The following is a 16,653-nucleotide window of genomic DNA, read 5'->3' on the forward strand; positions in this document are numbered from 1 at the left end:
TATCAAAGCTGGGGTGGGGGATGGGATGGACAGGGACCATAATACTTGCATCACCAAAGTTTATCCTTAGAAACATAAAATCCCTGTGGAAGTGGGATGTAATGACATGTGTAACCAACCACACAATAGAAATGGAAAAGAACTGGACTAAAGCCATCATGTCTATTTCTACTCCTTGCTTTGCCATGCTAGAACTTGGAAAAAATATTTTTTTGGGCTATAACTCTCAAAATAATCCAGCCACTGGTTATACTGGCTGAGGAATCCTGAGAGATAAAGTCTCAAAAGTTGTGACTTTTCTAAACTTTGTAGGTGTTCAAATAGTAGCTTGTATTCTGGTTGCTTGGATGAACAAGAAAGGATTTGTTTTAAGTTTGAAAATATTCCCCTCTCTGACAACAAAATATTCCATCTCAGGAGCTGGTGACAGATGCAAAAGCCTCCTGTAAATAGAACTACACAGCTACTGGGGCAACTGGGGAAAGTAGGCTGTTTACCAGAACCCTTTGGGGGAAGCTGGAACAAGAGGCTCTGTAAACCAGGACAGATAAGTGCTAAAACTGAGAATGTGTTTTCCAAATCACCAGCAGCCTATATACCAGCAACCTCACTACAGGATTTCATTATACCTTATTACTCTCAGCTGAGTACTTAGCTCCCCTCAAACTATACCTTGAATGAATTCTATGCTGTTTTAAAAAACAAGACTCCCATTAATGTTTATTCTTCCTTGCAGAAAAATGTTCTTAAAAGCGGGTCTAACTCTAATTCAGCACTTTGACAAAATTTCTGCAGGTACACCAGAAGGTGTACCCTTGACTAGTCTCCCTTGAGAATAGACATTATCAAAGAAATCTGACTTTCCAAAGGACATAAGACTTCACTACAGCTGCTTCCTCGAGTCTTTTACGTCTTTGAGCTTTTGACACAGACAACACCCAAAATGAGATAGGAGAACCCTTTTCATATTTATTCTGCATAAGCTGAAAGGAAAAGAAACTGCTTAGGACTTTTTACAACATACTGTTAGTGATACATACTTTCAGTGCAGACTCACTGGTAAAAAAAATCCTGGGTAGAGAACTGAGAAGAGATCAGGACCACAAAAGCTACTTCTGGGAAGAAGTGAGAGAAGGTTTACCAAACACATAGATAGAAAGATAAATATCTGCTGTCTCACTGGGCCCATGCACTGTCAAATACAGCTGTGATAATAAATTGTGGATTTAGCAGCAGGTTAACTGTCTGCACCATCCCCCAAATAAGACACAAAGAAATTGAAATGGGAAAGGTTTTAGGAAAATAAATGATTTTGCAACTGTTTTTCTCTCCCTTGCAGAGAGGTCCACCCAAACTAATTGAAACATTGTCACATATACACAGCAGAAAGGAAACCAAACTGCACTGTTCAAAGAGTACAGTATTGCTTTTTATTCCAATCTCAGTTCAAGTTCAGTATAGTTCAAAGCTGTGGTGTTATCATCTGGGGTCATACTCTCCACAGAAACTGTTCTGCCATCCTCTGGCTGGCATGACAAGCTCTAACCCAGAAGTAGGCAACCTTTTTGAGCCGGGGGCTGGGTTGCTGTCCCTCAGACAACTGGGGGGCCAAAGCCAAAAAATAAATTATTATTATTATTATTATTATTATTATTATTATTATTATTATTATTATTTTAAAAAAATAAATATATAAATAAACCAGGACAAATGTAGGACAAAATTTTCAAATGGAAGACACTTTTTTTAAAAAAAAAATGGAGGACACACGAAAAAATTTGCTGATTTTTTAAAAAAATGTTAATATAAATGCATGTTTCTGAGGCTTCTATAGACAATTGCCCCCCAAAGGCCCCGGCTGCAATCGGCGGCAGGACCAGGCTGGGGCCGGTCCCAAGGCCTTGCCGGGTCGCATCCGGCCTGCGGGCCGTAGGTTGCCTACCCCTGCTCTAATCTTTCTAGAGGCAAGGACCTATTCTTGGACTATGCTTCTGGCACATCTGGGTGTGCTGGAAGTCCAAAACAATTGCAGGAAAAAAACCTCCAACTTGAGAGTTTGAGAAGAGAGTAGGAAATTGTCCTTGAGCTTGTGTTCCGTTTCAGATGTGCAGTACAAGATACATGGCTCTCGTAATAATAAAACATCTGGCTGGCTCTCTTAGAGACAATAAAAATGAGTGGTCTTCTTATTATGGGCATTTATACTTGCCTTCTTCCAAACTGGACAACTGATCCAGATCAGTATGTTCTATACTGGCTGGCAATGGCTTTCAAGGATCTCTCCCAGACCTACTATCCAAGAACTTCCAAGGAATTAAGCAGTGAGCTATGCTTCTTCTCTGACGTAGACCTCCCACATTGCCTGGCCAATTCAGTTCCTTTGTTATCATGTGCCTTTACTTTCAGCATGGGCAATAGGTCACATGTTTTCATTCTGGACTCAGTATAGTCTCACAGACACAGTTGTATGGGTAAGAATGCAGAATAAAGTTATGTCACTTGTCTCATTAATCCAACAGTATCATAGACATAGACCATCCACTGTTCCTCCCCAACCTGACACTTTCCAGTTATTTTGGACTGCAACTCCCATTACTGCCAGCAAACACAGCCATTTCCCATAATGGCTAGGAAAGGTAGGAATTGTAGCACAACATATTTGAAGGGCACCCAAACTGAAGAACGCTGGCATACATGGTCGTGCTTTTAACTTAGAGCAGTGGGCTATACAAATTATGTTATTTTTTCCCACAAACAGGAATATGCTCACTGTTTATCAGGTGATAAAGCAGATTAGAAAAAGATTTCTTAAAAAAAAAAAAAAGAGCCATGCAAAGAAAGGAACAAGGCATCCTTTTCCAGATAAACATGTTCAGAAAATTATATTACACAGCAGGGCCCCAATTTGCTAATGTTCTCAACTGCATAACATGATTCTGGCCAGAATTACTGACATTTGTTCCACATACACCCTTTGCCATCTTCTTTACAGCCCCAACCTTTGGCTTCTTTTTCAGCTTTTTCCAGTTCCTTCATCTCTCTTTCTCCCTTTCTCTTTCAGAGTTGCCTTTTTTGTTTTTAATAGTATACAATTGTTATATCTATTCAAAAATAGTGTGTGCACAGTGTGCATTAATCTGTCTTGTTACAATCCAGAAGGCCCCTCAAAAACCCAGTTCAGATGCTAGTTAAATAGGGAATATAATTTAGCAGCCCATGGCCTGCACGGTCACCCCAAAAATGCAACGCGGAAGGGAAGTGTAAATATGGAGTTTATGTAGAACTGGGTCTGTAACAAAATTCACTGAATGTAAATTCCCAATTCATTTATTTACTAGGCTACAGAGGGTGGGGGCTGGGGGAGAGTATATTGAAAAGAGGTAGTCACATGGGAGGAGAGTCATCTTAGTGATCCCAAGTGTAGATGCAGCTTCTGATCTATTTCTAACTGATGTGAGGCGTTTGATCTGGGTTATAAATCCTCTGTTTTTTTGGAGCCAGATCTTCAGAGATGAAAGCAACTGCATCACCCAGGGGGACAGCTTGAAACACATATGTCAGGTTAAAGGGCTGGGGGGGGGGGGAAGAGAGATTCCTTGCTCACCCTCCCCAGGTAGGATAAACTATTTTTACCGTTGTAAAATCCAACTACTGATGAGGTTGGTGTCACTTCTCACTACTTCCACAACCCATATTAATAATTTGCTGTTATGCAGACTTAAATTTTCTTTGATATTATAAACAAATGTTAGGGTTTGGCATATTTATACACCTGTCACTGCTGCTTTTTACTTTGACATAGAAAATGCCCCAGGGAAACAAAGGGTCATGGTCTGGAAGAAAAACATGTGCTCCTCTAGACCAGGGGTCGGCAACCTACGGCCTGCGGGCCGGATGCGGCCCGCGAGCACTGTAGGACTGGCCCCTGGCCGACCCTGCCGCCGATTGTCGCTGCCGGAGCGCTCCTTTTCCCCGCGCCTCTGGCCTCCCAGGGGGCGGGGGCAAGCGCTGGGGCCGCCGAACGCTCTGTTTCCCCACCCCCTGGGATGGCCTCTGGCCTCCCAGGGGGCGGGGGCAAGCGCTGGGGCCGCCGAGCGCTCCTTCCCCCGCCTCCTGGGATGGCCTCTGGCCTCTCAGGGGGCGGGGGCAAGCGCTGGGGAAGGAGGAGGAATGGAGGAAGAGGAAGGAGGGAGGGAAGAGGAAGGATGAAGAAGAGGAGGAAGAAGGAGGAAGGAAGTTGCAGGAGGGAGGGAGGGAGGAGGAAGGATGAAGAGGAGGAAGAAGGAGGAAGGAAGGAAGGAGCAGGAGGAGGAGGGAGGGAGGGAGGATGAAGAGGAGGAGGAAGAAGGAGGAAGGAAGGAGGGAAGGAGCAAGAGGAGGAGGGAGGGAGGAGGAAGAAGAGGAGGAAGAAGGAGGAAGGAAGGAGCAAGAGGAGGGAGGGAGGGATGATGAAGAAGAGGAGGAGGAAGGAAGGAAGGAGCAGGAGGAGGAGGGAGGGAGGGAAGGAGGAGGAAGATGAAGACATGCACTCTTTCTGAAGGTGAGACAGTGTGACTTTCCAAAGTGCATTTCTGTGTATTTTCAGTGCTTTCAATGCTGAAAGGTGTGCTTTTACAAGGAGAGTGGTAGTGATGATGATATGTCAGTTTGTGGGACATGCACTCTTTCTGAAGGTGAGACAGTGTGACTTTCCAAAGTGCATTTCTGTGTATGTTCAGTGCTTTCAATGCAAAAAGGTCTGCTTTAACAATGAGAGTGGTTTCGGCCGTCCCGTTCGGCCGAAGGAAGGGGCCAAGGAAGAGAGGACAGGCACACACCTCCTCCTCCCCGCGGGGCTTTGGCAGCCCTGAGGTGTCTTTCGGAGGACACCTCAGGCCTGTCAAAGCCCCGAGGACAGGAGCTGGGGCCGCGCACCTGTTGATCCTGCCCCTCATGGGCCCTTACTGCTTCTCTGAGAGGCAGCTGGGGCCACGGAAGGGCAGGAGGAGCAGGCGCACGCCTGTCGCCCCCTCTCCCAATCCCCCCTTCTAGCTGTCTCTCAGACAGCTGGAGGTTGGGAAAGAGAGCAGAGAAAGCCCCGCTGCCCAGAGGGTGGAAGCTCCACCCCCGGCATGCGGCACCACCCCCCCAGAGGGTGGAAGCTCCAGCCCCGGCACGTGGCCCCGCCCCCGGAGGGTGGAAGCTCCCCCCCTTTCGGCCTCCCAGTTGTCTCAGGGACAGCAACCCGGCCCCCGGCTCAAAAAGGTTGCCTACCCCTGCTCTTGAAAACTAGGTTGAAAACTATATCTCAAGAATCTTCTAAACTGATTTGTTTGCCTAGAAACGTGTAGCACACATTTGCCAAATTTCTGTCAACATGTATTGCAGGGTACAAAAACCTTCTTTGCTTCTGAAAGTAAAGCAGCAGAATTTTGTTCAGTATTCTGGCCAAGAGCAAGGTTCCTGGGCAGAGATGACAGTGTACACAGATGTGTCTTGGGGGTACAAGGATATAGCACATGATTTGCATGCAGAATGTTCTAGATTCAATCTCTGATACCTCCAAGTATATACAGGAATTACCCAGTTTAGATTGGGAGTTGAGAACCTGTGGCCTCCCACCAGATTAGTTTTTAGTTCCCATCAGTTCTAGCCATTATAGCTAATGGTCAAGCATGGTAAGAGCTGTAAGAGTCCCTCATCTTTGTGGCAGACCTGATCTGACCATGGTGGCATATGCTTTAGTTACGTCCAGTCTGAATTATTGTAACATGCTGTATGTAGTGCTGCCTTTAAAGAGGGTTTGGGAACTTCAGTTGGTACAAAATACTGTGCCCAGACTGCTGATCAGGTCTGGCTACAGGAAGCACATAACCCATCACTATTACAGCTTCACTGGATATAGGTCCACTTCTGGGCACAATTCAGAGTGCTAGTTATGTCATATACTGTTCAACTGGCTCCAGGCTTTCTGCATCTTTCATAAGCAAGCTCAGGCCTTGAGATCTGCAAGAGAGGCCCTTGTCTTGGTCCTGTCACCTTCAGAGGCACATGTTGGTGAAGTTTCAATTCCCTCTCAACAGTTCTCCCAGACTATGGAACTCCCCTTCTGAGGAGTTCCCTCCACTCTGGGCCCACAACAAACTCCAACTCCCAGAATTCCATAGCCGTGAGCCAGGGCATTTTAAGTGGTGCCAAACCAAGTTATTTCTCCAATGTTGATGCAGCCTCTGTTGTCCTTCTGGCAGCAAGCAAAGACTTTCCTATTCAGGCAGGAGTTTCAAATGGATAGGCTGGGCTTTTTAACATTTTACTGTTGTTGTTATTAAGGAGGGATATAAAACTTTTTAGCTCAACTGGGGTTTCAATTGTATGACCAGATGAATTTGTTTTTTAATATGCAGAGTTTATTGTGTTTTTACTGGTAGGTGGTTTTTAATTATGTGGGAAGCCATATTTTACTCCACACATGGGAGAAAGGCAAGAAATAAATCAGACAGACAATAGGAAGATGGACTAATGATCTAACTTGGTATAAGGCAGCTTTCTATGTAGATGTAACTCCTATTACTTCCACACACAATCTTTAGGTAGTAGGGCTAAACTGCCCTAATGGAGGTTTTTTTTGAGACTCCCAACTACAGTGTCCATGGAATAACTGGTGATCCTTCTGGGCCACATGCCAAACAGCTAAAATTCAGAGGGTGATATGAGGTTTCTGGGAACTCTGTATCCCTTCCAAATCTTTGGCAGGCAGTACATTTTAACTTCATAAATAATATGGAGTGACAGTGAACAATGAAGGGGGCAGGTCTGCTGATGATCCCAAATTATTTAGGGTGGCTACAATAAAAATGAAAAGTGAAATATATTTTTTAAAAAATTCTCTAAGCTGATAGAAAAGGCATTAAAGGGGGAAATGTGCTTTAATATATATTTTTTAAAAATGGTAAAGTGATGTACAATGAGGGGGGGGGGGAATCCCAAACCCTCTAACGTGACATGCATGCTGATGAGCTGGTGATGAAAAGCTCACCCAGTCAATGATGGCTTGAAAAAGGTAAATTCTATATTAGGATTAATAGAAAACAAACTGAAAGCAAAGCAGCCAGTATGAAAATGTTGTATATAAACCTATGGCTGGTCCAACTGCACTTGGAATACTGCATACAGTTGTAGTCACTGAACCTAACAAAAGATATTGTAGAGCTTTTTAAAAAAGGATGCAAGAAATGACAATGAAAACCATCAAGAGGATGGAGCAACTTCTCTGTGAGAACAGTTTTCTAATGTTTGGGATCTTCAGCCTAGAAAAAAGGTAAGTCGGTCATCACCAATCATGCATGGTGTAGAAAAAATAGACAGGGATATCTTTTGCCCATTCTCATAATGCTAAAACCCAGGGTCACCAACTGAAGATGAATTGTGGGAGACTCAGGACAGCCAAAAGGAAGTGTTTCTTCAAACAATGCATATTTAAGACCATGCCAATTTGGATAGCTTTAAAAGAGGAGCAAAGTCATAAAGCTACTAGTCATGATGGCTATAGATTTTCTCCAATAAAAGAGAAACTATCAATTTAATTATCAATTGCTTGGGAAACCAAGAGAGGACATTTAACTACCAATTGTTTGGGAAACCAAGAGTGGGCATATGCATTTAACTATTAATTGCTTGGGAACATAAGGCAAAGCCTCACTTGTGAACTTCTCAGTAACAATCCAGCTAGTCTCTGTGGGAAAAGACTCAGGAGCAAGCTTTAATGAGGAAAATAAGTGCATATGTGTGTGCACATACACGAACACACACACACACACACACACACACACACACACACACGTTGTGCTCACCAAAATGCCTCAGACCCCCTCTCAATGCAGCCTCACTTCTTTCAGCTACAATATTCTAAACACAGCATGTAACATTGTTTACCTTTTATAATGTATGGTAAGTACAGAATTTGAAGCTCTGAGCCACTGATTCCAGGTTTTTATAGAGATTACATACAGCACTAGATTAGAAAGCCTTCTCTAGGTCCCAGGACAAAAGCTGTGCATATAACTGCAAAGTTATTGCCTCAATGTATGCTCGTTGGCTTCAGCCTCACGTATCAGAGACCACATCCTTCTCGACACCCCATTATCATCTCTTAAAAGCAAGTGAGAGCACACATATCATCAGTGCACCCACTTTGTTGTACAACTACACAACATTCTCAGCATAAGCTACCCATTACATACAATACTTCCTTCTCTGGAGAATCACTAAGAAATGGGATATTGTTCAAAAGCATCGCAAAAATTTTTCATCTGAGTAGACCTTCGCTGAAAACAATAAAGTTGGAAAGTCAGGATTATAGTTTTATATTACAATGTGAAGATAATGTTTTGAGCGTTGTTTTAAAATTATAACTAATTGCCCTGAACCATCAACGTGTTCAGTACTAGAAATTCAAGACAACACCACACCAAGTATCTATGTCTCATCTCTCTTGCATAATGTAAAACTGTTGCTGCAGATTTCATGGCCTCAGGAATCAGAAGGATGAACCAGCGATAAGGATAATGAGAATACCAAGAGAAAGCAACATGCTTTTGGGAAAGAGGAAGAGACACCATCACTGACAAATAACTAACTGGTTAGTTAGAAACTCCTTCTATCAAACCTTTATCTTAAGAATATCTAGGATAGACAAACCTCCATCTGTGGCACTATAAACATTAATCTCAGTGGTCTGATGATTAAATTGAGTGGGCTACAAACCCCAACAGGTGTTGGATTCAAATGATATAATGAAGAGTCCTAAACTGAACTGTATTATGAGATTTATATACGCCACAGATACAGAGTCCCACCCTGTTTTTTTTTGGGCTCTTTGCCATGATTACTTCATCCTGAGGATCAGTCTCTAATGTATTTTGTAAATTTAGTGTTTTCCCTTTGATTGCTAGAGGAGTATGACTTAAACACAATTCTATATCGCGAGTCTTTGCGATAGGATACCTTTACTGGCGTATGTAGTATGTGATGCAATGTTTTGTTCTGAGTTTTCCTAATGGATTCAGATTTAAATCTATAGGGAAAAACAACCAGAACTTCAAAAGAAGAAGTCAAATGTCTATCTTATCTCTACATTCTGAGGAAAGGGTGAAGTTTGGGAGAGAAAAGTAACAAGTAGCAGCAACATCCCCTAAATTCTAGATGGGTTTGGGCTGTGCAACTTCAGACTGCAGAAGGGACTTCACATGACTATGCAAAGACATTCCCTGCATACAGAAAACATGCCAGGGACAAGGGTAGTAAGCCTCTGCATGCCATCTGATGTGATATAGGTTTAACATTTCACTGAGAACAGTATTTACAGTATTTTATTTATATAGTTTATTTATATGCCACATTTTTCCCAGGATGAAACCAAAGGTGGCTTCCAGCACAACAAATTAAAAACGTTTAGAATTTAAAAAAAAAACAATTAAAAATCACCATATCAAAATACATTATAAAACTGATTAAAATCATACAAAACTTAAAAACAGATATAACTAGGCTGGGAGAGGGATGCACAGAGCGAGACAGGTGAGACAGAGCACTATCTTAGTACTTCTGTGATGGGCGACCATTAGTATTTATTGGGATTATTGTGTGAGAATTCCTGAATATTTGGATTTGTCACCACGCTTCAAAGAGACCAACAGAATGGGGTATGTTTTCAAACATGTAAGAAACAAAGATGTTCAAACTCTTTTGAGTTAACTAACCTTTTAGTTAATGAGTACTTCAGCCAGCAAGACAGTATTCTTCTTTTAAAGACAGGACCCAGACTTAACTGTAATTATATTTCAGCTCCCACAATCCAACTGGCTCGCCTTACGGGTCTTTTCTGAAACTCCAAAGTACAATGACCCTGGAAGTGCTCTTTGTAGAAGCAGTGCCTCGCTTGGTGGCAAGTGCCAACACCTTTCTATTTTGCTAGTGAACAAATCCAAAATCTGTAAGTTCTTTCTCAGGTCTCAAAATGTTACATGTAAAATAAGAGTGGAGCACCATTCTAGGCACTGCGGGTACCTACTGGTTTGCCCCCTGAAGGGTCAGAATCAGACAAACTGTCTCCACTGCTAAGTGTCGCCATGAACAACCCAAGTGGAAGCTTGTTGGGGAGAGTGACAACTGATTTTGATTGCTCTAGACTGGAGGACTCTTCAGGAAGACCGAAGGCCCCAAGGCACAGAGCAGCAGCATTCTGGCAATGCACAGTGATCTGTGAAGAGAGCTGTCATGGCTCCACGGCATCATCCTCAACCTCCATGCGAGCTTATGAAAAAACATGCTGATCTCCTTGGTTCACAAAACAACTGATCAGGCCCTCCTTAATGATAGAAAGGGCTTCTCCTTGTCAGAAAGAAGAAACTGGGTGTGAGAGAAAGATTTTTTTTTTACAGCAATGCACCTAAAGGTCGCACAAATCATTTTTTCTACCTGCAAATGAAACTGAATCAGAAATAGGGAACAGTCAGAAATGGAGAAATTGAATGGAAGGAAAAACTGACCCCACCTCCCATTAGAGTCAGAGTTATGGTTCTCCATCTGACAAAGAGGCCTCCCTAAGATGGCAGAAGTACTCACAAAGGAGATGCAAATTTTCTCTTCATCCCCCCCCCCCTCCTCCAGCCCTTCGCTTTTCATTACTCTTGAAAGGATGCAGAAGTGAATCAACTTCATCCTCTTCCTAGCAATGGAACAAAACAGCTGCATGGTCTCTAACAAGTGGACTAATGACAGTGGTGGAAGGAGAACTGTTTTCAAGGACTATTGCTTCAGTGGGGTTATCCTCCTGCTCTTATTCTCCCCAACCTGAGCTCAGTAGGGCAACATAACACTCCTCTCTTTTTTCTTTAAATATTCTTGCTCCCAGAAATCAGGAAGAGTCAGAAAAACCACAGGTTTCAATCCCAACTTTTAACAGGGCCTGAAAAGAATAAAAAAATCATGAACTGATTTTGTTCATGTCATTTGCTTGAGGTTTAATTTGAACATGAGTCCACCCAAATCTTCAAAGGAAAAGTGCAAGACCTGTCGATAGATTAGAAATATTGCCCCCACTTGAGTCTATTTAAAAACTGAGCAGCTATTTGTAGCTTTACAAGTAATCATAAACAGAATGTATGTAACTTCCCCAAAATTCTAAAGTATGACTTGATTTATTTCTAGCTGATGCAGCCCATCAATAGAAAATTCAGATTTCTTCAAGTTTCACTCAAATAAGGAGTTCATTTCAGAAGTGTGGGCATTTATGGTCAACTAAAGTTCCAGGTAGTAGTCAATAGGGGAAACAGTTAATTATCTGAAAAAAGCTAAGATGTGGGACAGCAGTGTGGTGCTTTCATTAAAAGCAGTATTAGACAGTTACTCCACATTATCAAGATCATTTATAGCAGGGAGATTTGCCTTTGTTGAACTGTAATCTGTCAAAGAAAAATGCTAAAAATGGTGAGAACAGGACTGAACTCAAAACAATTCTGATCATTCCCTTTGCATGATCTATCATGTGTCTAGAATTACACAGCCCTCCTTCAGACCAGAGAAATCCATTCTTTTTGTATGAAGAATAACTCTGTGCAACACAAAGGCTCACTGTTTTACCAAACACACATTTTACCAAGATGAGCACTAGAAATATATGAGAGCATATCTTTTTGGAGACCACCACAATTATCAAGATCAAAATAAAATATTTGCTATAGGAATCCCCAATCTGTTTAGCACTTGAAACATGAAGAGGGAAAAGAGTCACAGATGGCCATGAACACTAGTGAGAATGTAAACAGCAATATAGAAACTGATGTCAAGGGAAAACTATAAAGCTCTGCAGGTAGACACTTTTGCACCTTCCTCAACCAAGGCAAGCAAACTAATACAGTATAGAACATTAGACTAAATTAAAAGAATACACATAAATGTCATGGTTAGAGATATTGTTTTCAACCCCACCAACCATCTATATGAATGTTATTCTGGAAAGGATGAGGCACTGAAATCATAGCTTAATAGCTCACAAAGCAGCAAAAACTGGCATATGGGGGTGGGGTAGAGACAGTGGGACATACTGACTGTAAGAGTAAGATGAAGTAGACAATAAATCTCTAAGAATTTTAAAAAGTTTTTAAAAAGTTTTTTATACCAGTCAGAGCCTCAAATAAATAAATTCAAGTTGAATTCAATGGGTAGAAACGAGTTTTGTTCAGGGAGCAGCAGGTGCATATCAGATTAATTCCTAGGGAAAGTAACAGGCAGCTAGTGATAATCTGCAGACAAAGCTAGAGAAAACTACCATTTAGCTAATGCATTGCCACTGGCATAAAGATTTCCAGGGCTAATTAAAATGAGAGAAACACTTCGAGGATGGAAGGTTTTGAAATGTCAGTGAACAGTGTGAAGGTAGTTGCATTTTTAGAGTTTAGAAAGCCAGTACCTGGCCACTGCTCAACTGGAATGGAAGCCCTACTAAGGGCTCTGAGCTAGGCTGTTACAAATGCTTTGAAGGAGGTGTGGGATATAGATGTAACAGAGAAATAACCTGCCAGAGAGGGGAAAAATCATGAGTGGGTGAAGTTAAACCAGAAGGGAGAGATAGAAGTGCAAGAATGAGAACAAAAGCTAGATCACAGGGGTTGGTTAGGAGACTGAGAGTAGGATGTCTTCATGTCTTTGAACAACAAGATGGCACTGGTGATGGACTGAGCAAAGGCCACAAGAGCAGGAAACAACACTACTGGTTAATGAATCCCTATCCTCTGAGAACTGGGGCAGAAGGAGCACCTTGAGACCCACCTGAGTGTGTGCGGAGGTGGCCTGTGAGTGCATCCCGCCTCCGGCAGGCGTAATTGCAGAAAGGACATTTGAAGGGCTTCTCGCCTGAATGTAGCTTGATGTGGCGCAGGAGGTTGCCCTTTTGGGTGAAGGAGGCCCCACACTGATTGCAATGGAATGGTCTCTCACCTAGAAACAAGAGTATCATTAATAGGTATCCAGAGGAGTTAGCCTTGATCCTAGCTTCCACCTAACAATGCCCTTCAAACATGTCCGCCTTTGGAATGCTACCTTGTATGTATGTATGTGCCTTCAAGAGGCTTGTCAACTTAAATATATTCTCAGAACAAAAAGATCAGCCTCCCCCCCCCCATGAATTTCATAGGGTTTACTTATGCAAGGAGTATTCAGAGGAGGCTTTGTCAGTTCCTTCCTCTAAAATATAGCCTACTTTACCTAGTATTCCTTGGCGGTTTCCGATTCAAGTACCAACCAGGGCTGAGCCTGCTTAGCTTCCAAGATCAGACAGCATACATTCACTTGGTGTATTTAGGCCCCAATACTATTTTATTTAGCTCTTATTCAATGGGGAAAATATATTCTGGTTCATTTTATCTAAGTGTTGAGATTGTTTTTCCATAAAATAGGAACTGCTTAATCAGAGCCAGAAACAGTTACACAGATCTTAAATGAAATCAGCTTTCAGACCCCCAAATTTAGGTCCTAAACAGTCCCTTTTGCTTTACTACAATCGTAATAGCGCAATTCCATTTACATGCTATCTGTCCATTACACAGAATATCAATGTTTGCACAGAGAAAACTGGATGGAAGGTTTGTGGCAACCTAGCTTTCTCAGCTCCTTTGCCGGCCTCTTGCATGTGATCTATGAACTCTTTACAGTGTTTTTGTTATTTGCGGGTTTTCCATATTCATGGGGGGCCAGTGCCCCTAACCACAGCGAATATGAAGGAACAAGTTGTAGTTTGCCAGTGAATGTCATCCAGCTCTTGAATATGAATCCTGTTTTGCTTTCTGATTATGATCCCTGTTCTGCTAAGACTATGGGCTATGAAGTTCTTCAGTACGAATCTTGGTTCAGCCATAAACACACTAAATGACCTCAGACTATCAAAGGCCAAGGACTGTAGCTCAGTGGATTAGTTCATTTTAAATGCAGAAGGCCTCATGTGGCTTAAGGGTGTGAATGTGACAAGAGGCCATTAAGACCTTGAACTGCAAATAAGACCTATACAAATGCCATTCATATGCTTTAGCCCTCACTGCCAACATTGATCAGAAACCATGTTTGCTCACCAGTGTGACTTCGTTTGTGCACCATAAGTACATTTGGGCCAATGCACACCATCCCACAGATGTCACATTTTAGCTTGCCATTGGGTAGACGGATGCCGCCAGGGGAATGTGGTTCCTGCCCCACTCCGTCACAATAGCCAAGAGGCTCTGAGAGGGAATCTTCCACAATCACACTGTCTTCTTTTTCAAGGAGCCGGTCATCGTGTGACAGCAACCGGCTTGATTCTTCATCACTGTACATTTCCACCTTGATAGAATTTGCTAGGGAGAAAAAAAGGTGAAAATAAAATATAAATAAGGTTGCCTTAAAAAAAAAAAAGCAACAACAACAAACTCCTAAGCTGTTCAAAAAAGGGGAAAAAAGAAAAAGAGAGCAAGAAAATTCAATAAGGATAAAGGACTTCTCCCCATTAATACCAGCTGAGTACATTCTTAGTACTCAAAGGTGAACAGGTTAAACAATTAGTTCCCATTAATTTGGGTCTTTGCAGATGGAAGGCACAAGCCCTCCTCTACAACCCCAGCCAAATAAAGACGACAGTGACTATTATAGGAACAAACAAACTAAAGAGTAAACTTTGGAGACAGGACCTAAGAATTCTTCTTCCATCACTCACCACAACTACTTTATGAGGAATTTGCCGCAATTTTCAAATATGGGCCTTTTATACTCCAAATCTACCACAAGCCTTAAACCTGAGATTGTGTCACCAAACAAATCCATATTAATTGATTCTGTTAAGATTGCACAACTAACTGTGCTATAATAGTTCCTGCTGGGATAACATACAGTGGACTATTGAATCCAATCTCAGATGATGCATAGGACAGACTTGTGTCATTTCAAAGTGTCAAATGTGTAGTTGTTGTGTGCAGTCAGGCTGTTTGCAACTTAACGTGTTATCAAATATTTAAAAATATGAAAACTGACTATGGCCTGTTACAGACTGCCAAAATAAAGCTGCTTTGGGTCTCTTTGGAGGTATGCTGTTTAAATGATGCATGCATCCTAAGAATCCGGAAGCTGCACCAAAGCTGCACTCCAGTGCATAGGAATGGAGTGTGGCTTTGGCGCAACCTCCGGACTCTTAGGACCCATGTATCATTTAAATAGCATACCTCCAAAGAGACCCGAAGCAGCTTTATTTTGGCAGTCTGTAACAGGCCTATGGTAGCAGTACCAAATGCTAAAAAGAGGCTGGATCTCCAGTTTCACATCTGACTACCAAGCTCTGACATGCATATGGGGTGGTTTCCACTTGTTAGCCATAAAGCATTCCTCTCCTCTCCTAAAGAAGAAAGACAAATACCTACAATGGTGGACAGGATATCAAACTTTAAATAATGCTGCACTGTGTTTAGGCTGCATACGTACACCTGATTATCTATAATCAGATAAGTACAAATTGTGAGATGGAAAAAACTTCTAGCGTATCAGGCAAAACAAAGCATTTTCCAAGCCAGTGGAAGCTTACAGCACAAAAAGCAGAGTGCACTGGACCACCCTCAGAAGCAGCTAATGGAATGTAAATGTGAGAAACAGGGCTTCCTGTCTCTACCTTTTGATACATGGAATAGCCTTCACTACAGAAGGAATGCTGTTAAAAGGCCTCACCAAATAAACACTCCTGAGCCTTTGGTTCATAGCCAGTTTTGGTCATTCTGTCTTGGTTGGAGTGTGTTTAGAAATAAGACCTCTCACATTCAAATTTCCTAAATTCTCTTCTAAGCTGCATTCTTCTGTAGCAGAACAGCACAAATAAGGACTATACTGGAGGTGATAGCGAAGCCTTTAGTTAGAATACAGAATCTAGACATGTCAGGCCAATTGTCCAGTATTGTCCTTCTCTGCCGCTGAGAGAGTATTGACTGATCATAGCTTTCCAGCATTTCAAAATTGGGAGTTCTCACCTAGTTGGAGACTGAGGCTCCTCTACAAACAAATTATGGGCCCTATCACTGAACTTGCATTTGCTATTGTGTCTGCCTCACTCATTTTAAAAGCAGGGGATGGAGGATCTTAACCTGAAAAAGAGAGCACATTTCTCCCTCTCCTTAGCTTCTCATGCTTTGTTGTTTACTTCCATTATCAGAGCTAGGCTGGGAGAAAAGAGCCTGAGGCAGTAGAGCATACTGAATTAAGGAGAGAGAAAGTTCCATTCCCCTCAGCCACACACTCCTTTTTCAAGTTAAAATTTAAAAAGCTCATCTACTCCTGCTTTTTAATGGGGCAAAACATGTGCAAACATAGCTGTCTTCACTGTATCTTATTTGCTCCCCCCTCCCATGACACTGTTTGCTCTACTCAGGTTTTACCAGATCTTCATGTTTGTTTTCTCCTGATGTGTTCGGTAACAATGAGTTGTAGTCCCAACACTTGCGGAGAGCACCAGGCTGGGGAAAACTGTCATAGATTCTCCCATGAGAGGACATCCAGAATTTGGGCAGCAGCTGACACCCAATTACAAGTAGATTCCTAAATAATCTTTGATTTGTGGCATTACACAGGGCATTAAAATAGTTAAGAATGTAAGTCATTAATAAAATATAT

The 16,653-nt window shown here is 42.1% G+C and overlaps 1 protein-coding gene across 9 annotated transcripts in view; it reads right to left on the minus strand.

The window, feature by feature from the left end:
• The window catches only part of IKZF4 (IKAROS family zinc finger 4), an 82,520-nt gene that overhangs the window by 11,064 nt on the left and 54,803 nt on the right, over positions 1-16,653 (minus strand). For all 9 annotated transcript variants that reach the window (XM_042451618.1, XM_042451627.1, XM_042451626.1 and 6 more), the window contains 2 exons: positions 14,103-14,363; positions 12,808-12,975 (listed from right to left, as the gene is read on the minus strand). In XM_042451618.1, coding sequence (XP_042307552.1) covers positions 12,808-12,975; positions 14,103-14,363 — 429 coding nt within the window. The remainder of the gene's footprint in view (positions 1-12,807; positions 12,976-14,102; positions 14,364-16,653) is intronic.

Source organism: Sceloporus undulatus, chromosome 2 (assembly GCF_019175285.1).
Source record: "Sceloporus undulatus isolate JIND9_A2432 ecotype Alabama chromosome 2, SceUnd_v1.1, whole genome shotgun sequence".
NCBI classification, from domain to species: domain Eukaryota; kingdom Metazoa; phylum Chordata; class Lepidosauria; order Squamata; family Phrynosomatidae; genus Sceloporus; species Sceloporus undulatus.